Source organism: Microcebus murinus, chromosome 10 (assembly GCF_040939455.1).
Source record: "Microcebus murinus isolate Inina chromosome 10, M.murinus_Inina_mat1.0, whole genome shotgun sequence".
NCBI classification, from domain to species: domain Eukaryota; kingdom Metazoa; phylum Chordata; class Mammalia; order Primates; family Cheirogaleidae; genus Microcebus; species Microcebus murinus.
In genome coordinates, this window is record NC_134113.1 from 82,422,581 (window position 1) to 82,446,710 (window position 24,130).

Sequence of the window (24,130 nt, forward strand, 5' to 3'; positions counted from 1 at the left end):
GAGGAAAAAAATCAGTGAGCTTGAAGACAGACTGTTTGAAAATATATAGTCAGAGGAGTAAACATTTTTTTTAAATGAGAAAATGAAGAAAATTTTTGGGATCTATAGGACACCATCAAAAGAGCAAATATATGTGCCATTGACATTAAAGAGAGACTAGGGAATGACAAAGAGATAGAAACCTTATTCAAAGAAATAATGACAAAAAACTTTCCAACCCTGAAGAAAGATATAAATATCCAGGCACAGAAAGGTCAAAGGTCACCAATTATATCAACCCAAATAAGACAACTGGAAGACACAACCGAACTCTTAAAAGTCAAAGACAAAAAGAGGATCCTGAAACTAGCAAGAGAAAGGAAGCAAATAACACATAAGAGAATTCCAATATGCCTGGCAGTAGACATCTCAGTGGAAACCCTACAGGCCAGGGAAGAGTGCCATGATACAGGAAAAGGGCTGAAGGGGGGGGGGGATGGAAAACCAAGAATAACGTACCCAGCAAGGCTATCCTTCAGAAATAAAAGAAAGATAAAGACATTCCCAGTCAAACAGAAAATGAGGGAATTTATTGCAAACAGACTTGCCTTACAAGAAATGCTAAAGGGAATTTTTTTTTTTTTTTTTTTTGAGACAGAGTCTCACTTTTGTTGCCCTGGCTAGAGTGAGTGCCATGGCATCAGTCTAGCTCACAGCAACCTCAATCTCCTGGGCTCAAGCGATCCTTCTGCCTCAGCCTCCCAAGTAGCTGGGACTACAGGCATGCACCACCATGCCCGGCTAATTTTTTGTATATATATTTTTAGTTGGTCAATTAATTTGTTTCTATTTTTAGTAGAGACGGGGTCTCGCTCAGGCTGGTTTCGAACTCCCAACCTCAAGTGATCCGCCCGCCTCGGCCTCCCAGAATGCTAGGATTACAGGCTTGAGCCACCGCGCCCAGCCTAAAGGGAATTTTTGTAACTGAAAGAAAAGGATATTAATGAATAACATGAATACATCTGAGGTATATAAAACACAGGTAAAAGTAAATATCCAAACAAATTCAGAATATTCTTACATGGTAATCGGGGAATGTAAACCACTTACATAGTTGGTGGGAAGATTAAAAGACAAAACAAATAAAAATAATAACAGCTACAATGATTTGTTAAAGGATAAACAACATAAAAACATATACACTGACAAAAAAGGACCAACGCAACTATTAAACAGCTAAGAGTTAATTGGAATCTCAGAGAGTGCTGCAGTGACACATGTGATGATTGGGAGTTCAGGAAGGCAGTGTGGAGGCACTGGGCCTCTGTAGCCCTATCTCCCCTACCAGGATGAGATCAGCCCAGAGATATGAATTCTTCCCATTGCAGGGAAAAGGTAAGCAGAAGATTCCCACCAGCCCCCATCATCTCCACAAACACCTACAGTTCTTACGACAAGAGAATCCCACAGTCCTCACAAACCCTGAGGCCAGTTTGGAGAGCTGCTGGGAATTCGCACAGCTGCATTGCTCTGCATTAGGAACACAGATGTGCATTTCCCACCCGCTGTGAGCCAAGCTGCTGCAGCATGGCACCATCTTGAGACCAGAGCTACGTCTGGAGGGCACGCTCCTCTGGGGATCAGTAGCCACTGCACCTCTCCAGCACTGTATTCATCTTCATTATGCCAAGCCCACATGTGTGGCTGAATACACCCTTAGCTGTGTGAAGATTAGGCCCAAAACTCTGGTCCTGCATGGCAGGGAAACAATCACTCACTGCTACAGTTCCAGATGGAGGGACAGTCTGCAAGTCCCACCCAGGGAAAACTTGCCCTTGAGTGGGCCAAACCACTGGAGTATGCCCTCCCCCAAGTGAGAGAGGCCCCTGAGCCTCTGAGCAACTGACATATTCCCAGGGCAATAGAGTGGCTATTGTTCCCACACTCATGACCTGAGAAACAGCCCTGCGGCACCTCTGTACCTCTGACACATGCCTCTGGCTTACCCAGTGGCTCTGTATCCCCAGTCAGGGCCTGAGAAACAATCCTAGGAACACCCCCAGGAAAGCCAAGCATCCAAAAGCCCACATCCCTAGCCTGAGAAACAGCCCCCACAGACTGCTCTCAGCAGCTATGCTCCTGAGCTGGCCAAGCAGCCTTGCACCTGTGTCCTAGACCTGAGAAACAGCCCCATGGGCTACCACCCATGGTAGGCATGGCCCCAGGCTGGCCAAGAAGCTGTGCACCCACGTCCCAGGCCCGAGAAACAGCCACATGGGCTGCCTTATTTGGGACCCCCTCTACTGAATAGCCCTATACTTGTTTCCCAGGCCTACAAAACAACCCTGTCAGCCACACCCTGCAGAAACACCCCAGGCCAGCCAAACAGGTATGCAGCTGTGGCATGGGCCTAAGAAATAGCACTGAGCCCATCCCTAGGAAACAGCCCCCCCAAGCCAGCGGAGCAGCTGTATACCTACTTCCTAGACCTGAGAAGTAGCCTTGTGGGCCACCCCCTGCACACATACCCCGAGACCAGCCTCACAGCGTCACACTCACATCTTGGGCCTGAGAAGCAGCCCTGTGGGCTGCCCCTGGCAGACAAGCTGCCAGACCAGCTAAGCAGCTGTACCCCTATTTCCTCAGTCACAGGAACAGCTCCATAGATGACCCTAGCAGCCATGCACCCAGGCCAGCTGAGAAACTGTCTGACTGAGGCCTGGGCCTGAGAAACACCCCTGTGGTCTGTCCCAAGCAAACACAACCCTAGGCCAACTGAGCAACTATGCAGCTATGTCCCAAGTCTGAGAAACAACCCCAAGAGTCACCCCAAGCAGACATGCCTCCAGACCAGCTGAGCAGCCATGCACCCACATACCAAGTCTGAGAAGCAGCCCTATAATTGGCACCTGACAGAAAGCATGGATGGGTGGAAAGAATGGGAGCAGAGTGAATGAAAGGACAGGCGAAAACACCTACCTGAAGCTGCTTATTTGCTGTGTGCAAAGGTGAGCTGAAATATTTGAATATTTGTTTTCATTCACTCTATTTCTTGTGATGCTTATAAAGATGTGAAACATCTTTTTGTGTACCAACACTAAACAAACAAAAAAGATGTAATAATATGATAGCTGATACATTATCTGGCGTAGGTTTTACTTCTCCCAGAGAATAGGCAGACAGAATGAAGTCAAATCTTTTAAACGAGTATTGCTCTCTCAAGTCAAAGTCAGTTTTTCTTAACCCATTTCCATAGGTCCAATGGAAACTCAGTGCAATGTGCAATATCTTTTCTGACAATCACAGCTTGGAAATATTTGAATATCTTCAGCAGTTTTTAATGGGAAATTGGAAGAAGATGCATTAGCATTGCTAGTCAAACACAATTTCAGATTATAAATTTAAAATTCTGTGAAATATATGATTTAACATGAATAACAGATATCATAATAGCATAAATCCTCCATCAGGCTAGATTTCAGGCCTGAGTAATATGGTCCAAATTGGTTTTTAAAAAAAAGACATCAAGCTTTTCTCCTTATAAGCTATTAATCTCTCTTGTCCATTTTTTTTTTTTTTAACCTCTACCCATACTCTAGTCACTGGGCTTATTAAAAGTTACAATTAATCTGAGCAAATGCTTTTTCTCTATTACACACTAATGACGCCTTTTGCTTTAAATTTGTATGGATCATATATTCTAATCTTGGCACAAATTCCTAACTTTACCCTAACAATGAGCACTCCCGTTCCTTTTTATTTACAAGTTGTTTTATTATAAATTCATAGGCTTATTCATTGTTCCATTATAAGTAAAGAATGTGGGAATTCTCAATGAAAAGAGCAGGAGCTACTCAAAATAATGTCTTATTGAATCAATATAAGGTTGGTTGGAAACACAGCAACAGAAGTGGTTTTCTTTCCGCCTTAAGTACATGTTTCACTGTCTGCTCCAGCAGAGAGAACAAAATATCCATTGTTATTTAAGGATTCCAAGTTTGCTTCATCTGTGACATTTTTTTCATTTTCTGGTGGCTTGGTATCTTTTCCTTCATATTTTTTCTTCATGGCAAAAATGAATATAACAAATAAAATAAGTGCTGGGAATCTTAAGATTATACTCATTCCAAAATATAATTTTCTGTGAAAAGAGAAATAAAGAGTAGATTATTATTTTAAATTGTGTGGAACTTAACAATGTTTCTCTATAGTATATAGACTTTAAAGGAAAAATAATTGAAATTATACACAGAAATAGCTAGAAGACAGCGATTCTAGTGATCCTTTTCATTGGGACATCAGAATATTTTTATTATTTTGAAAATATTATGAAGCCACAGAAACTAAACTCCAACTGTCTCTTGTCTTCCTTGTGCAGGGAGGAAAATGCACAACTTTAGCCCCTTAAGCCATCTTGTCCCACCTAAGAGGAAGAGGGAGAAACTGAGAAACATGGTTAAAGTTCACAGTCCAGAGGTACAGGCTCACTAAAAGATTGACACCTAATCATAGGACTATAGAATACTACCTCTCCTCCAGCACTCTGCACCACACTACTAAAAGCTTGTTTATAGCAGTTCCTTTTAGCTAATGCATCGTGTCTGGTTGTCAAGAAAAAGCTATAAGTCATACTAAAAGGCAGAAAACACAGTTTGAAGAGAATGATTAAGCCATAAAACCAGGTACAGATATTTCAGGAATGTTAAAATTATAAAATGGGAATTTAAAACAACTATGATTAATATGCTAAGGGCTACAATTGATAAAGTAGATAGCATACAAGAACAGTTGGGCATTGTAAGCATAATAAGATAAAAATTCTAAAAATCAAAGAGAAATGCTAGAGATCAAAAACTGTAACAGAAATGAAGAATGCCTTTGATGGGCTTATAGGTACATAGGACATAGCCAAGGGAAGAAAGAATCTCTAAGTTTCAGGATATCATGACAGAAGCCCTCAAAACTGAAAAGCAAAGAAAAATGCACTGAAAAACAAAACAAAATATCCCAAAACTTTGGGACAACTACACAAGTGTGTGTCATGGAAATACTAGAAAGGGAAGAAAGAGAGAAAGAAACAACAACCAAAAATATTTGAAAAATTATAACTGAAAATTTTCTTTAAATGAATGTCAGACACTAAACCACAGATTTAAGGAGCATAAATGCCAGAAAAATTACACTTAGGTGTGCTATTTTCAAACTACAGAATAACAAAGATAAAGAAAACATCCTAAAAGAAACAAGAAGGAACAATAAAATTTACCTATAAAAGAACAAAAGATTACATCAGACTTTTCTTCAGAAACCATGTAAGCAATAAGAGAGTAGAGTGAAATATTTAAAGTGTTGAGAGAAAAAAACACCAACCTAAAATTCCATACCCTGTGAAATTATCTTTCAAAGTGAAATAGAAATAAAGACATTCTCAGAGAAACAAAAATTGAGGGAATGTTTTGTCAATTGACCTGCCTTGAAAGAAATATTAAAAAGAAGTTCTTTAGAGAGAAAGAAAATGATATTGGTCAGAAACTTGAATATACATTAAAAAAAGGAAGAGCATCAGCAAAGAAATAAGTAAAGGAAAACTAAAAACCTTTTTTATTCTAAGTTTTGATCTAACAGATAACAGTTTGTTCAAAATAATAATGACAACAATGTGATTATATATAATACATATGCTTATACATATGTTTGTATATGCTTATGTATAAGTGAAATGAATGACAGCAATGATATAAGAGATAGGAAGGAAGAATTAGGGTTACTTTGCCATTATAAGGTACCCACACTATGTGTGAAGTGATATAGTGCAATTTGAAAGTGAACTTGGATTATTTGTAAGTGTATATTGCAAACTCTAGGGCAATCACTAAAATTTTTCTTAAAAAAAAGTACAACTAATAAGCCAAGAAAGGAGAGGAAATGTAATCATATAAAATACTCAAATAAAACCACAACAGGGAGAAAAAGAGTAGAAGACAAAAATAGGATCAAAGAACAACCATAAAAAATAGAAAATAGTAACAAATATGCTCAATATTAATCCAACTATATTAGTAGTCACTTCTAATGTCAATGATCAAAGAGTACCAATTAAAAGAACAAGATTAATAAAGGATTGAAAAAGATAGAATCAAACCGTATGTAGTCTATAAAAAACCTATATAAATGAAAAGTAATTGGATTAAGAAAGGTATACCATGCCAATACTAATCGAAAGTAGGAGTGGCTATATTAATTTCAAACAGATTAGACTTCAAAGCAAGGAAAGTTATCAGGGATTTAAAAGGGCCTTACATAATAATAAAGGAGTCCCTTCTCTTATTATTCTTTAAAAAGACATAACAATTCTTAACATGTAAGCACCTAATAATAGAGTGTCAAAATACATAAGGAAAAAATAATGGAACTTCTAAGAGAACTACACTTAAGTCCTCACTTAATATATATTTTTAAATGTTCTTTTTTTTTTTATTATTCAGGATATTAGGGAGGTACAAACATTTTGGTTACATGTAATGCATTTGACTCACCCAAGCCAGAGCTACAAGTGTGTCCCTCCCCCATACGGTGCATTCTGCTTCCATTAGTTGTGAGTTTACCACCCCCCACACCCCCCATCTGACTGGCACCCAATGAGTATCACTACCATGTGAACACCTTAGTTTGGTCAGTTAGTACCAATTTGAGGGTAAGTGTATGTGTTGCATGTTTTCCCATCTTTGTGATACTTCACTTTGAAGGAAGGGCTCAATCTCTATCCAGGATAATATAAGAGCTGCTAGAGCACCATTGTTTTTTGTAGTTGAATAGTATCCCATGGTATGCATACAGTACATTTTATTAATCCAGTCATGTATTAATGGGCACTTGGGTTGTTTCCACATCTTTGCAATTGTGAATTGTGCTGCTTAAACATTTGAGTGCAGATGTCTTTATTATAGAGTGTCTTTTTTGCCTTTGGATAGATGCCTAGTAGTGGGATTGCTGGATCAAATGGTATTTTTATTTTTAGTTCTTTGAGGTATCTCCAAATTACTTTCCACAGGAGTTGTACTAATTTGCAGTCCCATCAGCAGTGTAAGAGTGTTTCAATCTCTACACATTCACGTCAGCATTTTTTGTTTTGGGACTTTTTGATAAGGGCCATTCTCACTGGAGTTAGGTGATATCTCATTGTAGTTTTGATTTGCATTACTCTAATGATTAGAGATGTTGAGCACTTTTTTATATGTTTGCTAGCCACTATTCTGTCTTCTTTTGAAAAGTTTCGGTTAATGTCTTTTGCCCATTTATTGATGGGGTTGTTTGATTTTTTTCTTGTTGATTTTCTTAAGTTCTATATAGATTCTAGTTAGCCCTTTATCAGATGTGTAGAAAGAAAATATTTTCTCCCATTCTGTAGCTTGTCTATTTGCTCTACTGATAGTTTCCTTGACTGTGAAGAAGCTTTTTAATTTGATTAGGTCCCATTTGTTCGTTTGTTTATTTATTTATTGCTGGTGTGATTGCTTTGGATGTCTTCTTCATAAATTATTTGCATAGGCAGATGTCTAAAAGAGTCTTCCTGATATTTTCTTCCAGAATTCTTAAGGTTTCATGCCTTAGGTTTAAGTCTGTTATCCATGGTGAGCTGATTTTTGTGAGAGGTGAGAGGTAGGGATCTAGTTTCAATCTTCTGCATGTAGATATCCAGTTTTGCCATCACCACTTATTGAATAGAAATTCTTTTGCCCAATGTATATTTTTGTCTGCTTTGTCAAAGATTAGATGACAATATGAGGTTGGTTTTATATCTGGGATCTCCATCCTATTCCAAAGGTCTATGTCTCTGTTCTTATGTTAGTACAATGCCATTTTGGTTGCTATAGCCTTGTAGTAAAGTTTGAAGTCTGACAGACTGATGCCTGTCAATTTGTTCTTTTTGCTTAAGATTGCTTTGGCTATATGAGGTCTTCTCTGGTTCCAGACAAAGCATAGAAATATTTTTTCTAAATCTGTAAATATTGATGGTGGTATTTTGATAGGGATTGCATTAATTCTGTAGATCACTTTAGGTAGTATAGACATTTTAACACTATTGATTCTACCAATCCATGAGCATGGTAGGAATTTCCATCTGTTTATCCTTTCTGTAATTTCTTTTCTCAGTGTTTCGTAGTTCTCCCTATATATGTCTCTTCCCACCTTTGTTAGATATATTCCTAAGTATTTAATTTTCCTTGATGCTATTGGGAAAGGTGTTGCATCTTTGATTTGATTTTTAGTGTGTCTGTTATTGGCGTACATAAATGTCACTGATTTGTGTGCATTAATTTTGTATCCTGAGACTTTACTGAATTCATTTATCAATTCCAGGGGGCTCTTGGTTGAATCCTTGGGATTTTCTCAATATAATAGCATATCATCAGCAAAGAGTGAGAGTTTGACCTCTTTTGCTCCCATTCAGACACCCTTAATTCCCCTCTCTTATCTGATTGCTCTGGCAAGGACTTCCAGCACTATGTTGAATAGAGATGGGAATAGTGGGCAACCTTGACTGGTTCCTGTTCTAAGTAGGAATGCTTTCAATTTTTTCCCATGCAATATGATATTGGCTGTGGTTTTTATTATATGTGGCCTTCATAATTTTAAGGAATGTCCCATTATACCTATTTTGTTAAATGTTTTTATAATACAAGTGTGCTGGATTTTGTCAAATGCTTATTCTGTGTGTATTGAGAGAATCATATGGTCTTTGTTCTTGTTTTTATTTATATGGTGAATTGCATTTATAGATTTGAGTATGGTGAACCAACCTTGCATTTCTGGGATAAAGCCCACCTGGTCATGATGAATTATTTTTTTGATGTGCTGTTGGATTTGGATTGCTACAATTTTGTTGAGGATTTTTGCATCTATATTTATGAGGGATATTAGTCTGTAGTTTTGTTTTGTTTTGTTTTTTTCCTGGCTTTGGTAGCAAGGTGATATTGGCTTTGTAAAATGAGTTGGGGAGGATACTATCCTTCTCAATGTTTTGGAATAATTTCTGCAGTACACATATGCATTCTTTTTGTAGGTTTGGTAAAATTCAGGTGTGAACCCATCTGGTTTGGTTTTTTTTGGAAGATTTTTTTATTGCTGCTCCAATTTCTACACTCAGTATTCTTCTGTTCAGGAATTCTATTTCTTCCTGATTGAGCTTAGGGAGGCTGTGTGTTTCCAAGAATTTGTCCATTTTCTCTCCATTTTGTAGTTTTGGAGCTACATTCTAGTATTTTATAAAAATACTAGATTTTTATAGTATTCAAAGATAATGCTTTGTCTATAGTGACCTCTCCTTTTTAATTTATGATTGAGTTCATTAAAGTCCTTTCCTTTCTAGTTCTCATCAATCTAGCAAGAGGGCTATTAATTTTGTTCATCTTTTACAAACCCAACTTTTGCTTTTATTGATCTTCTGCATAGTTCCTTTGTTCTCAATTTCATTTAGTTCTTCTCTGATCTTAGTTATTTCTTTTCTTCTGCTAGGATTAGAATTAGTTGCTCTTCCTTTTCCAGTTCCTTGAGATAGTTTATTAGTTTGTTGATTGGTGAGTTTTCTGTCTTTTGGATGTGAGCATTTAATGCTATTAGTTTTCCTCTCAGGAAAGCTTTTGTTGTATCCCACAGACTTTTATAACTTGTGTCCCTGTTATTGTTTGGTACAAAGATTCTTTTGATTTCCATCTGGATCTCCTCTTTGACCCACTAGCTGTTCAGCAATAGATTGTTTAATTTCCGTGATTTTGTAAAGTGGTGAGTGTTTCTGTTGGAATTGATCTCTAATTTTATACCACTATGGTCTGAGAAGATACATGGCATAATTTCTATTTTTTTAAATTTGTTGAGGTCTTATTTGTGCCTAGGCTGTAATTGATTTTGGAGAAAGTTCCATGAGCTGATAAGAAGAATGTATATTCGGTTTTATTTGGGTGCAATGTTCTGTAGATAGTCTGCCACACCCATTTGTTCTAGAGCTCTGTTTAAGTCCATTGTTTCTATGCTTATTTTCTGTTTAGAGGATCTGTCCAATTCAGTCAGTGGGGTGTTGAAATCCCCAGCTACTATGGCATTACTGTTTATCATGCTATTTAGATCAAAGAAGGTTTGCTTTATGTATCTGGGTGCTGCTGTGCTGGGTGCATAGATATTAAGAATTGTAGGCCGGGCGCTGTGGCTCACGCCTGTAATCCTAGCTCTTGGGAGGCCGAGGCGGGCGGATTGCTCAAGGTCAGGAGTTCAAAACCAGCCTGAGCAAGAGCTGGTTTTGAACTACTATAAATAGAAAGAAATTAATTGGCCAACTGATATATATATAAAAAATTAGCTGGGCATGGTGGCGCATGCCTGTAGTCCCAGCTACTCGGGAGGCTGAGGCAGAAGGATCACTCAAGCCCAGGAGTTTGAGGTTGCTGTGAGCTAGGCTGACGCCACGGCACTCACTCTAGCCTGGACAACAAAGTGAGACTCTGTCTCAAAAAAAAAAAAAAAAAAAAAAAAAAAAAGAATTGTTAAGTCTTCTTTTTAGAGTTTTCCTTTCACCATTATATAGTGATCATCTTTGTCATTTTATTACCGTTTTAAAGTTCATGTTGTCTGAAATAAGAATCACTACTCCACTCTCTTTTGGCTTCCATTAGCCTGGAAGTTTGCTTTCCAACCTTTGACCTTGAGTCTGAAAGCATCTTTGTGGGCTAGGTGCATTTCCTGGAGACAGCAGATACTTGACTTATAATTTTTTATCCATTCAGCCAGTCTGTCTCTTCAGAGGACAATTCAAGCCATTCACAGTTATTGAGAGAATTGATATTTGGGGTATATTTTGGTTCATATTATTCAGTAAATTCTTATTGTTTTGTGTTACTTCTAGAGCCATTGTGGATCCAGGTTCTGGACTTTTGATTTTACTTTGGTGAGTGTATATTACACTCTTCAGTGTAATAGTGCATGTCTGAGTACTTCCTGTAGTGCAGGTCTGGTCTTCCCAAATTCTATTAGTGATTGTCTAGGACAGTCTTTATTTCTCCCTCAAAGGTAAAGTTTAGTTTTGCTGGGTAAAGAATTCTAGTTTGGCCATTATTCTGTTTTAGAAGATTGAGGATGGGTCCCCAATCCCTTCTAGCTTGTAGGGTTTCAGTTGAGAATTCTGAAGTTCGTCTGATAGGTTTTTCCATTTCAGATTATCTGCTATTTTCATTTTACAGCTTGAAGGATTGCCTCTTTCATGTTTACTTTAGTCAGTCTAATAATTATGTGACGTGCTGATTGCCTTTTCATGTTGAGTCTCTCAGGAGTTCTGTGTGCTTCTTGTATCTGGATATCTATATTTCTGGCCAGGCCTGGCATATTTTTCTGCAGTATTCTAAGAAATAGATTTTTCAGCCCTTGTGTATTTTCTTCTCTCTTTGGGATACCTATAATTCTTATATTTAGTTTCTTTACATAATCCCACATTTCTAATATGTTTTGTTCTTGTTTCTCGTTTCTGTGTTTTTTTTTTTCCTTTATCTGATTTGTTTAGCATATAGGCATTATCTTTAAGCTCTGAGATTCTTTCTTTTGCATGATCCATTCTATTCTTAAGGCTTTCCACTGTGCTTCGAAGTTCCTTGAAATCCTCTTTCATTTCCAGAATTTGTGTTTGGTTCTTTTGTAATATTTTGATTTCTTTAGAGAATTTTTCATTCATTTCCTGTATTGTTCCTATGGCTTCTTTGTGTTGGGTTTCTATTTTCTCTTCAATTCCATTGAGTTTTCTTACAATCCATATTCAGAATTCTTCCTCCATCATTTTAATCATTTTATTTAAATTAGCATCTGTTTTTTCAGGGTCTAATGATTTCTTTTAGTGGTGACTTTCTCTCTGATCTTTCATGTTTCCTGTGTTCTTTCACTGGTTCTTTCTCATCAGGCTACTTGGTCAAGAACTGGTAGTACTAGTACTGGGTTGTGCTCCTAACTTCAAGCCCTAAGGGACGTTCCCTGATAGTGGTAGGAAGAGGCACACTGGCCTTATATTGACTTACAGGTATTTTAACAAGTTGGGTTACCTCTGACCTGCTATCTTCACCTCTTACCAATGGAGATTAGTGAATTTGGTCCCTCAGCTTAAGTTCCCAGGTGGTGGATTGCACTTGCATGTATGACTCTGCTGCCCTCTAATAGCTTGAGATTGAGGAGAGCACTGTGCTAAGATATGGGGTTACCTCCTCTGTCATTGGTTGTAGATTGCATGGAGGAACCAGTTATTGAGATAGTCTGATGCCTCTATGTTAGTCTCTGGTCTCCCGGATGTGCAATACAAATGCCCCGATCTTTAGGAAGAGTCTTGCCAGTCCCAAGGGTTACTTGGACTGTATTTCCCCTTAAAATAAGGGCAAGACAGATCTCAGCTGATGCCTGCAGGCGTGTGTGTGTGTGTGTATGTGTGTGCGTGCTTCAGTGTTGCTTGACCTGCAGCTAGGGGGAGCCACTAATATGTTATTCAGGGCTCTTTCATCATGCTTGGGAGGCTGCTCCTGCTGGGAGGGGTCAATTGGTGAAATTGTTAAGGTCTCTGACCAGGATTTTTCTTTCCATCTACAGACCCCACTTTTGCAGCCACCTGGATGTGGAGAGCAAGCCCTAGTGTTATGTTCTTATTAGATGGCCTAAGCTGGTCCTGTGAGATGAATCAATGGGCTGTCAATTATAGTACATTATGCAGGTCTCAGAGATTCACACCAGTTGCACAGGGAAAGTAGCTTTTCTCACTTCTCCCCACCTTCAAGGCAGAGCCTGCCATGTCCAGAGCAAAAGTCACTGGGCTAGAGGAGGGATGTAGCCAGACCACCAAGCGCACCAGTATCTGGACATCCCACTGATGGGTGCATCCCACTGCTGGGGAACTAGAGTTGGGGGTAAGCACTCAAGTTTGCCCACTGACACAGGCCCTGCTAGCCAAATCAAAAGGTTGCAGATGTCCTGCAGATTCACGCCAGCTGCACAGAGCAAATGGCTTATCTTGCTTCTCCCACCTCCAAGGGCAGAGTCACCGCACCTGGCACAAGAGTCCCCAAACTGGTGGAGGGGTGCTGCCCAAAACCATAGTACATGGCAGCATCCAGGTTATGAATCCCCAAAATGGTGGCTTCCCACCTGCTGAGAGTTAGCACAGGGGGTGACTGCTCAAGGGTTGGCAGATGCCAGTTCAGCTGGCTGGATCAACAGGACACCCGCTGTCTCTTGTGTGTCACAGTCCTACAATCTCACACCTGTCCTACAAAAATTCTTGCTCTTTCTGCCCTGCCCTGAGCCGGCTCAATCTTCAGCAGTTTCCAGGGGCAGAGCCCCCTTTTCAGTGTTCACCACCTTTGTTCTGGCCCCGCTAACCGCCAGAGTCCAGGTGCCTGTCTCCAAATCCCTCCTCTCCCAGTAGGGGGACGTGATCACTCAGACCAGTCCCTCCCCCACCCAGTGGAGTCCTAGCATAGAGCACCAGAGAGTTCAAGATGTTTCCCGCTATTGTCCCCTCTCCACACAGCCTGCTGTCTGGTGCCACAACTCTGCCACTGACTTCCAGCATGTCCCTGTCTGAGTGGGTGTGGAGGTCAGTGGGGGAGCTGAGTGTCCTCCTGTGGGTCATATCCCACTGCGCTCATTGGCAGGGGGGCGGGGGCCATCCCATGTTCTATTCTCTACTGTTTATCTCACCTTCTCCAGACTTTGTGATTGTATCTCCCATGTGACTTTTCCCTACCCTGCATTGCATGTCCCAAATAGTGAAAACTTTATGAAAGAAAGGATGATGAGCTAAGCCTGAAGCATGTCTTGGAAGTCAGAAGCCTAACACCTGTCTTAATTGACTAGAATCAAGGAATTGACAGGGCTGCATTCCTTTCTGGAAGCTCTAGGAAAAGAGTCTGTTTCCTTGCCTTCTCCCATTTCTTAAGGCCACCTACATCCCATGGCTCCTGGCCACTTTCTGTCATCTTCCAGGCCAGGGTCACTAGGCTGAGTCCTTCTCATGTCACATCACTCTGACTCCTCTTTTGCCTCCCTATTCCATTTTTTAGGATCCTTGTGGTTACACTGGGCCCAACCAAATAATATTCCTATCTTAAGGCCAGCTGATTAGCAACTTTATTCCATCTGCAGCCTTATCATAATGCATTTACAGGTCCCAGGGATTAAGACATAGACATGTTTAGGGAGCTGTTTTTCTGCATATTGCAGACATCAATCCACAGATTTCAGAAGCTCACTGATTTTTAAGAAGGATACATCAAAAGAAATCCATACTTAGACACTTCATAGTGAAACTGCTGAATTCCAAACAGAAAGGGAAGATATTTAAAAAATCTAGACAGACAGAGAAGACAGATTATTTTAAAGGAACAAGAGAAACAGGTAACAGCTAACTCAATACAGCAAAACAGAAATTAGAAGACAATAGAATATCTTCAATGTGCCAAGAGAAAGCAATTGTCAATTTAGAATTCTCTACCTTGTAAATATGTCTTTTAAGAATAAGATTGAAATAAAGATATTTACAGAAAAATTAAAATTGACAATTTGCAACTAAAAGACCGCACTAAAATACATTTTAAAAATCTACTTTAATCAGAAGCAAAGTAACACTAGATGAAATCCAAGATGCAAGAATGAATAAAGATCAAAGAAGTGGTAAATATGTGGGGAAATAAGATTCTTTAAACCTTAATAATAATGTCCTGTAGGGTTGGGCATAACTTAAAGTACATAAGAATAACATATGTGTTTGTGTGTGTGAGTGAATGTGTATCACAGTGTCATACAGGTCTTCTTGGTGGTATAGCAAAAGTTTAGATATCATAATATTTGTTGAACAAGAGGAATTGGTTAGTAAGTTAATTTAACATTAGAAAATTTAAACATTTGGCTGGGTGCAGTGGCTCACACCTGTAATCCTAGCACTCTGGGAAGCCGAGGCAGGAGGATCATTTGAGTTTAGGAGTTTGAGACTAGCCTGAGCAAGAGCAAGACCCTGCTTCTACTAAAAAAAAAAGAAAGAAATTAGCTGGACAACTAAAAATATATATAAAAAATTAGCCGGGCATGGTGGTGTATGCCTGTAGTCCCAGCTACTGGGGAGGCTGAGGCAGAAGGATTGCTTGAGCCCAGGAGTTTGAGGTTGCTGTGAGCTAGGCTGATGCCATGGCACTCCAGCCTGGGCAACAAAGTGACACTCTGTCTCAAAAATAAATAAATAAATAACATTTAAAAATTCCATTTTAGTTTTGCTTAAACTTTCACCAAAGGAAAAGGAACTAGTATGGTTAAAAATGGTTTTAAGGTTCTATTCTTATCGAAATCAATATAAAGCCTTGCGAAATGTCTTATGTAAGTACTGGGACTTGGTGGCAATTGTTTTGAAGAAATTTTAAGAAGCACATCTCACCACGTGTCCTGGACATGAATGACGATTCAAATTAAAACTGGACCATTTCTTAAAGTCAGTAAGTTAAATTTATTAAGTTTCTGATTGGTTTTTCTTTCCATGCTTTTAGAAAATATCTCCCCAGTGGGAGATTTGAATTTTAAGAAAACTTTATGGAAATGTCTAGGAGGTAGTAAATGCTGCTACAGTAAGAAAATTATAGAAGAAGCTGGATCACTATTTATTGGGGATGTTAGTGAATTTACACATCAAATAGAAGAAAGTATTTTTAGCAAATTTGATCCAGGGAATTTTCTCCAGAGATCCATCTTGAACTAAAAAACTTACCCCACGTTCACATAAATGATAGCATGCTCCATGGACACTAGTCATGCTTTTATTTCACATAACAATATATTTTGTAGAGAGTTTCCATGTCAGTACATAAACAGGTTTTTCCTTCCCTTTTTAAGATCTCAGAATATTAATTTGTCTGCATGTACCATTATTTATTTAATTGGTCCCCTACTGAGAGACATTTAGGTTGTTTCCAATATTTTATCATTATAAACAGTGCTGTAATACGTGTGTATAACCTTATGTGTGTGTCATTTTATATACTTGAAAGCATAGCTATCAGTAGCTATAAATTCCTACAAGTACTGCTGCTGGCTCAGAGTTACATACTTTTGGCAACACAGTACATGATCAACATTTTTGATCGCTGATAATCTGGGTGAGTTTTAATTATAATCCTGTTATTATTAAAGAATTTGAGCACCTTTTTGTATCTTTCATAGGCACTAGTGATTCTTTTTCATTGGAAAATGTTTGCTGATTTATTTTTTTAATAGATCTTATTTTTTTAAGAGCAATTTTAGCTTTACAGAAAAACTGTGCAAAGTATGGAAGATTCCCATATACTCCTTGCCCCACCCATGCAGTTTCTCCTATTATTAATATCTTGCATAAGTGTGGTACATTTGTTATTAATACAATTGATGGACTAATATTAATATATTATTAAGTCCATATTCTACATGAGAGTTCACTTTTTATGTTGTACCGTCCTATAGATTTCACAAATGCATAATGTCATGCATCCACTATTATAATATCATACAGAATAGTTCCACTGTGCTAAAAATGCCTTGTGGTCCACCTATCCATCCTTCCCTCTTCCCCACTGAGCCCTTGGAAACCATTGATCTTTTTCTTTTCTTTATAGTTTTGCCTTTTCCAGAAGATTGTAGTTGGAATCAGACAATCTGAAGCTTTTTTAGACTGCTTTCTTTCACTTTGCAATACACATTTGAGTTTCCTTCTTGTCTTCTTGTAGGTTGATAGTTCTTTTTGTCGCTGAATAATATTCCATTGTATGAGTGTGCCCTAGTTTGCTTATCCTTTCACCTATCGAAGAACATTTTGGTTGCTTCCAGTGTTTCACATTCGAGTACAGCTTTATGGGTGGACATGTTTCCAACTAATTTAGGTAAATACCTAGAAGCACGATTAGTTAATCAAGTGATAAACCTTTGTTTCGCTTTGTAAGAAACTTCCAGATTGTTTTCCAACATGGCTGTACCATTTTACATTCCCGCCAATGAAATGAGAATTCCTGCTGTTTCATGTCCTTGTCAGGTTATAGAAGCACTTTTTTTCCATTTTATTTCCTCATTGACTCATGACCAGGGCCCAAGATGATCATTTTATGTCTTCCTAGAGAAGCCAGAGGCAATTGAATATGTGTGTGTGTGTGTGTTTTAGTATGAGGAGATTTTTGGAAACAAAACAGATCTGAGTACAAATCCTAGCTATTTTTCTTTTAGCTGTATGATTTTTATTTATTACCCTTGAACCTTAGTTTCTTCAAAATTAAAGGAAAAGAAGAAAATATCCATGTCCTATAATTTCTGGGTATTAAAATGACATAACCAGATTTCCAGATATAATACTGAATAGAAAATAAAAATTCATTAAATGGTGGCTGTCATTATTAATGTTACTATTACGTTGAAAATTATATCTGTTAGAAATTAATATAGTCAAAGGGGAAAATCAATTAATAAAACATATTTATGACAACTTACCCAAATAATGTCGAGTTATATATCCTACAAGACCCTCGTTTCCCACAGCTGTTCACGGACCACTTCATACATGTTCTATCAACCAGAACCCCAAAATATATTGGAGCTAGAATTCCTCCTACAACATGAGATTAGAAGATGTCAATCCAAGGAACATTTTTTCCTTAGAAAAATATAACTAGGTGGCATTTCATATGGATACATTTTGGATTAAGCAAAAGTTAATGATTTTGGAGAACTCTTCTGTTTGGCCTAAATCTACTCCCAAATCAAGATTATTAGGAACCTCAAAGACTTAAATTATATGGTAATATTATAGACATTTTTTATCTACTCTCCAAACACACATGGTGAAGAAAGAACATTATGTGCCTATACACTCTGTTCTACTTATAATTAACAATTAACATTAGCTTGACTGGTAAAAAGGAGAACATTGTTAGTAAAACATAGAAGTTATGTTGGTTCATATGTAATTTTTCTTAGGCAAGAGGAGCTCAAATAGTGAAAGTAGAATTATAACTTTATGGGGAAAGGAAAAAAGCTCTCAGCTCAACTGCTGTAAAGGCAGGAGTTTTTCCAAAACTATTTTAAGTGAGTGCTTATACCAGGACTCCCTTCCCAGAGAAGGGTAGGCCCATCTTCAGAGAGGGCTCAGCTCTTGGCAGGTTGTATTTCCTTCTGGGTTCAGAGGCCTACTTCCCCTTCTTTGTGTCATCAGAGCCCACAACCCAGAATTTTCTTTCCATTGATTTTGTACATTTTGAATACCTCCTGAAATCGCCTAGGTTGCCCAAGTTGGGGTTTTGGGTGCTAAATTTTGTTTCTATTAGTATTCTGATCACATTGATGCATATGTTTTCAGTGGTCTGTCCCTAAGCCAATTTTTATTTGTAGCAATTTTTATTTTGCAGAATGCTAGGCTTTTCAGAGACATATATATTGTTTATAGTACAAGTGTCCATCTGCTCTTACTCCTATTTTAATAAACTAAGATTGACTTCTAGTTCTAAGCATAGGTAAGTTGATCAAAAATTTGAGGGGCATGCTAGTAGAGATCTATCCTTCACATGGTAGAACAAAAGTATTCATGATTTTACTTTGTGCTTTTTTGTATTTTGATGAATGATTTTCAGATTTTATTTTGCCATGTAAAAAATAATGGGGATTCATATATTACAGTTGTACCAATTCCATTTACTTTTAATCAGTCTCAATTTTCTGAGAGTGGGAAATTTTTAGAATGACAAGGGACTGGTGTCTAATGCCAATGTATCTGAGGAAAACTGGTACTGAGGAAATGGGTGAGAAATTTGCAGTTTTCAAAAAACATCACAGCTACCCTTGAAAAATAAAAATATATGCCAAAAATTTATTTTCTTCACGTAATGCCACTATTTGAACACAATGAATTAAATCTGTAAGTAACAAACTTGGTCTTAATTACCAGAATTTTAAAATTCTAATAACCTATATAAATAAACCTAAATAAATTTCAGTTTAATATACTATATAAGCCTTCCACAATTTACACATATATTGTATTCAAGATAATCATTATGAATTGGAATTTTGATGCTCAGTATGTAGTTTTTCCATAGAAGCATTTAAGTTCCATTGTGCCTAATAGGATGCTCACAATTAGGATGGCAACATTTATTTTTTATATTTTATGTTGCTAAAAGAATTTCATTCATTCTCATAGTCTCATTTCAACTCTCAGAAGGAGTACTAACTACCCAGATTCTATTTTTAGCTTCTGAAGCCTAGGTTCTAGGAGTGAGGTGTCTTCATTGAATATGGAGGTAGGAATCTGTCAGGATGTGCAGAGGCTGGAAGATTAGAGATACACAAAAGAAAATGCCGGGAAGAGAGCTGGTGGGATCCTGCAGCACCTCATTTTCTTCTCTCTCTTATTCCTTTCATAGTTCTTTTTTGCCTTTGAGGATCGGTGACCTTCACCCCAAATATACTTCTTGGACAACCTCTCCATTGTAATTTGTCCATAGAATTATACCTCCTCTCTTTGCTTGCAAGAGTCCCAGGGATTGACCTCTCCCACTTCCCTTCCCTTCTGCTGTCTGTGGTTGCCTCTGGGCCATCTCTAGGTCAATGATGCCTTTTTCCTATTTCCCATGAATAAGCATAGAATGTTTATAGTTCTTACAAGGGGGTTAGGTTAGAAGTTGTTTCACAATGACAGGCATCTGTACGATAAAAATGGCAAATGGCAACAAGGGAGAAAGAGTAATTTCCTAAATTCTTTACTCATCACCTTTGAATATTTAGAAATAGTCCTTTAGCCTCTGGAGTCTACAGTCCTACTATTTGCCAACATAAATCACAATTTCCTGAGCTTGCTTTTATTTAGAACACTCTCTTAATCCAAGATGCCCAGTTCTAGAGTCTGAGTTCTCATTCTCTTCTGCTTTTATAACTACTGATAAAGGTTATCTGCCCAGCCTTCCAGAACTAGGCAGTGGGAAGTGGCAGTTAATGTCAGCTTCTGTTATTTTGCCCCCTCAGCCTCCTTAAATAATGCCTCAGTTTAGATGAAAGGCCCTCCAGTCTGAGTGTGTGCAAGAAATAGTCCTATTTGTTGAAAGTGGAAAAACTTGGAGGACCACTTATCTTTCTGTTAGAAAGAGTATAATACAAATATGAGGATTCCTTGGTCTTAGATGGACTTTAACTAGAATTAACAATCAAACTCTCCTTCAGGTCACTCAGTTTTTGTTTGTCTCTTACCATTTTCATTTACCACAAAATAGAAGTTGATTCTTACTTATTCCTTTTTTAACTTTTCCTATAATTGAAAATTAGTTACATTTAAGCTTTGACAAGATTATTTATATCTTAAATTTATAATCTATGTATTTGCCATACCTAGTGTTCGTATTATCAGTGTATGGAAACCCAAGGCAAGTGATTTCAATTCAGGTTGCACATTCCTGAAATAAGATAAAGGCAAAGAAATATTAAACATTTTAAAAATATCAAACTGCATTCCTTATTAAAACATCTCTCAGTATTATTGGTCTTCATGATAGAATGAAAACCCTAAGATAAATGGTTCACATTATATGAAGTTGTATCTTTAATTGTTTTAAAAATGCAAACATTTTAATGACCAGTAGAGGGCACAACCCTACACTTGAGGGCAATGAGGCTGTGCCTGCTATTCAAGGAGGTGGTTTCTTCCATAAAGAGATTGTCAGGAGGAAATTACAGGAAGGAGAAGTTAACTTATCTACTGAGTACTCTTTCTGTCTCTCTGTCTCTCTCTTTCTATGTTTCTCTCTGTTTCCTCTCTGTGTCTCTGTCTCTCTCTCTGTCTCTCTCTATTTCTCTCTCTGTCTCTCTCTGTCTCTGTCTCTCTCTCCGTCTCTCTCTCTGTCTCTCTCTCTGTCTCTCTCTATCTCTCTCTCTGTCTCTCTCTCTCTGTCTCTCTCTGTCTCTCTCTCTCTGTCTCTCTCTATCTCTCTCTGTCTCTCTCTCTGTCTTTCTCTGTTTCTCTCTCTGTCTCTCTCTGTCTCTGTCTCTCTCTGTCTCTCTCTCTATCTCTCTCTGTCTCTCTCTGTCTCTCTCTATCTCTCTCTCTGCCTCTCTCTGTCTCTCTGTCTCTCTCTAATACCTGATTTCTCAAGGGAGATTTTGGAAAGGGAGAGATTGGAATTCATTTCTGGTTGAATTCTCTGACAAGTGCCTGATGTACCATTTTTCAGATTTTTTCAAAGGGTGTACTTGGTTTACATACTAGACACACAAGAGGCAAACTGACATTTGTTAGCAACTTGTATTTTCACCCAGGGAGAGGGTTAGCATACAGGAGAATCGGGAGGACTTGCAGACAGGGATAATAGTTCCCTAAAAGCGGGCTTGAAATCTTCACCAATACAGTGGCAATGATAGATGTGTGTGATATAGTGACATACACACACAATAACAATCACACACGCTCACTCCTACATGCACATCCACATACACTCGCACTGCCCAGTACATGCTTATACTCATGCACACACCCACACACCACTGTCATGCAAGACATTTAGCACTGCAGCGTGACTCCTCCTTCACATGCCATATTGAGCAGTTTTGTATTTTGATGGATCTCTACCGGGAAGAATGCATCACAGAAAGCACCTCCCAGATGCTAACTATGTTATTTTCATTTAATTATTCAAGAAAATTTTCTTAACACAACAGATCCCGTGTAAATTGATCCTCTGTTGTTAGAACGAGAATTAGCCATCAGGACCTGCTGTTTCTTGAGCTGACGACCAGTTGGACCTAACAGTAAAACCCTGTTAATGGACAGCATAGATGGGGAATGCGTCCTGTTTGCAAAAGATTGACAAAAAGCTCTCATTTACTTCCTAGCTGATATAAATCATTGAAATGTAAATTTTTAAAAAGTGATAAAACACTGCTCTCATTTGGGCCATTTAGGATTAATGTTTTGTGAGTCATAAACTTATGTCATGTCTCACATCCCTGTCACCAGCAGAATGACAAGATTCTGAGATCATCTCTGGATGCCGAGGCTCTCACACCACATGGTTTAGTATATCCCTTAATCCTACTCTTTCCCCATCACTCACATCCGTCCATTGTGCTCCCAGGAACTCATGTCTGTTACCAGCAAAATCCTCACATCCTACATTCTTCACACTTCTTTCACTTTCTTGTTCTAAACAAAGCCTGGCTGTCTCCCAATGACTCTCCCTGCAACTCTTTCAAAGGAGGGCTGTTTTTTCCCCCACATGCCATGTATCACTGGGCCTGAAATGCAGGTGTCCTTCTTGATGGCTTTTACCACGTCCAGACCCATGTCTCTCCTCTGAAAGACCTCCAGCTCCCATGAAGAGGTGCATCACCCTAGCATACCCCTCTCCAACCTCTGTGTGGAAGGTCTCTATAGACTGGCACCCCTCCCCACATCATTCCTTGACGATTGTAGTTCTAGGCCCTCTTGTCATTTTTTTCCAAAACAATTTCTGCCATTTTTCCTAGGTTTTTTTTTTTTTTTTTTTTTTTTTTTGAGACAGAGTCTCACTTTGTTGCCCAGGCTAGAGTGAGTGCTGTGGCGTCAGCCTAGCTCACAGCAACCTCAGACTCCTGGGCTCAAGCAATCCTGCTGCCTCACCCTCCTGAGTAGCTGGGACTACAGGAATGCGCCACCATGCCCGGCTAATTTTTTCTATATATTTTTCAGTTGTCCAACTAATTTCTATTTTTAGTAGAGACGGTGTCTCACGCTTGTTCAGGCTGGTCTCGAACTCCTGACCTCAAGCAATTCTCCCGCCTTGTTGCTCAGGCTAGAGTGAGTGCTGTGGTCAGCATAGCTCACAGCAACCTCAGACTCCTGGGCTCAAGTGATCCTGCTGCCTCAGCCTCCCAAGTAGCTGGGACTACAGGCATGCACCATGCCTGGCTAATTTTTTCTATATATATTAGTTGGCCAATTAATTTCTATTTTATAATAGAGACGGGGTCTCACTCTTGCTCAGGCTGGTTTTGAACTCCTGACCTTGAGCAATCCGCCTGCCTCGGCCTCCCAGAGTGTTAGGATTACAGGCGTGAGCCACCGCGCCCAGCTTTCCTAGTTATTTTAATATCTGTGTAGACCACCCTCCCATTGCTCTGGTCTTCCAGTTTCTTGACCTCTTCTCTCCAAGGTCTTACCGCCTCCACCCCACAGACCAATCAGGACACACTTTCCTGATTCTCCATTGTGAGCACCCCTGTCCTCATAACCACCTTCTGACCATTAAATGTACTCCCACGAACACACCTGCACCTGAGGCTGCATCAAGTCTCAGCCCCACAGGGCTCTTCAGGTCTGTGACTCCCCTGACCTCTTCACAGGCCATCTCCAGTTTAACCCCTTCGCTTCCTTTCTCACTCTGACCTCTCAATGTAATCACTCTGCACCCACCCTTGACTGTTTTGTTCCTCTCATTCTTTATCGTACTAGACAAGCGAAAATCCTTTCATCCAACCCTCTGCCTTTTCTGCACCTATATCCAAAGATCTGCATTGCTGAAAGGAATCATTCGAACATGCCAACTGGGCTCACTTTACATTCATAAGCACAAATATTTGGTGGCCTCCAGCGCAATCCTACTATATTTTACTAGTCCATTTTCCCAGTAAGTACATTCCTCCAGTCTTCAAGATTACTAGTTCACATTTCCTCATCTTATCTCAAGCCTCTTTCTTTCCTTCTCCTCACTCTCAGCTGATCACCTTGCTTTCTATTTAACAAACAATAGCAATCAGAAAAGAATTCTAATGCTCTTGCACCACTAAAGCTACACAGTTACCTGCTTTTTACCCACATAGACCACCTTCCCTTCTACTACAGAGGAAGAAGCTCTGTGTACTTGTTTGGTGTACTCATTCACTTGTTCCCTTTCCTCTGAAATTGCTCCCCCTCTTTCCTGCATTATTAACCTCCTTCATCTCTACCTGATAATTCTTACCAGTATGCAAGCATGCTATTATATTCAGCATTGCACATAAACAGAACTCTTGATGTCACAACCCCGCTAGTTACTACATCTTTTCTCTGCTTCTTATAACAATACTTCTGAAAAGAGTTTTCCATACTGGCTGTTCGCACTTCCCCTTC

At 38.8% G+C, this 24,130-nt stretch overlaps 1 protein-coding gene across 1 annotated transcript in view; it reads right to left on the reverse strand.

Annotated features, from left to right (window-relative positions):
* Positions 1-3,732: 3,732 nt before the first annotated feature.
* Positions 3,733-24,130, reverse strand: part of SLCO1B3 (solute carrier organic anion transporter family member 1B3) — an 83,800-nt gene continuing 63,402 nt past the window's right edge. The window contains exons 14-16 of the mRNA XM_020287590.2: positions 20,380-20,444; positions 17,494-17,611; positions 3,733-4,120 (exon numbers count right to left, since the gene is read on the reverse strand). Coding sequence (XP_020143179.2) covers positions 3,907-4,120; positions 17,494-17,611; positions 20,380-20,444 — 397 coding nt within the window. The 3' untranslated portion in view covers positions 3,733-3,906. The remainder of the gene's footprint in view (positions 4,121-17,493; positions 17,612-20,379; positions 20,445-24,130) is intronic.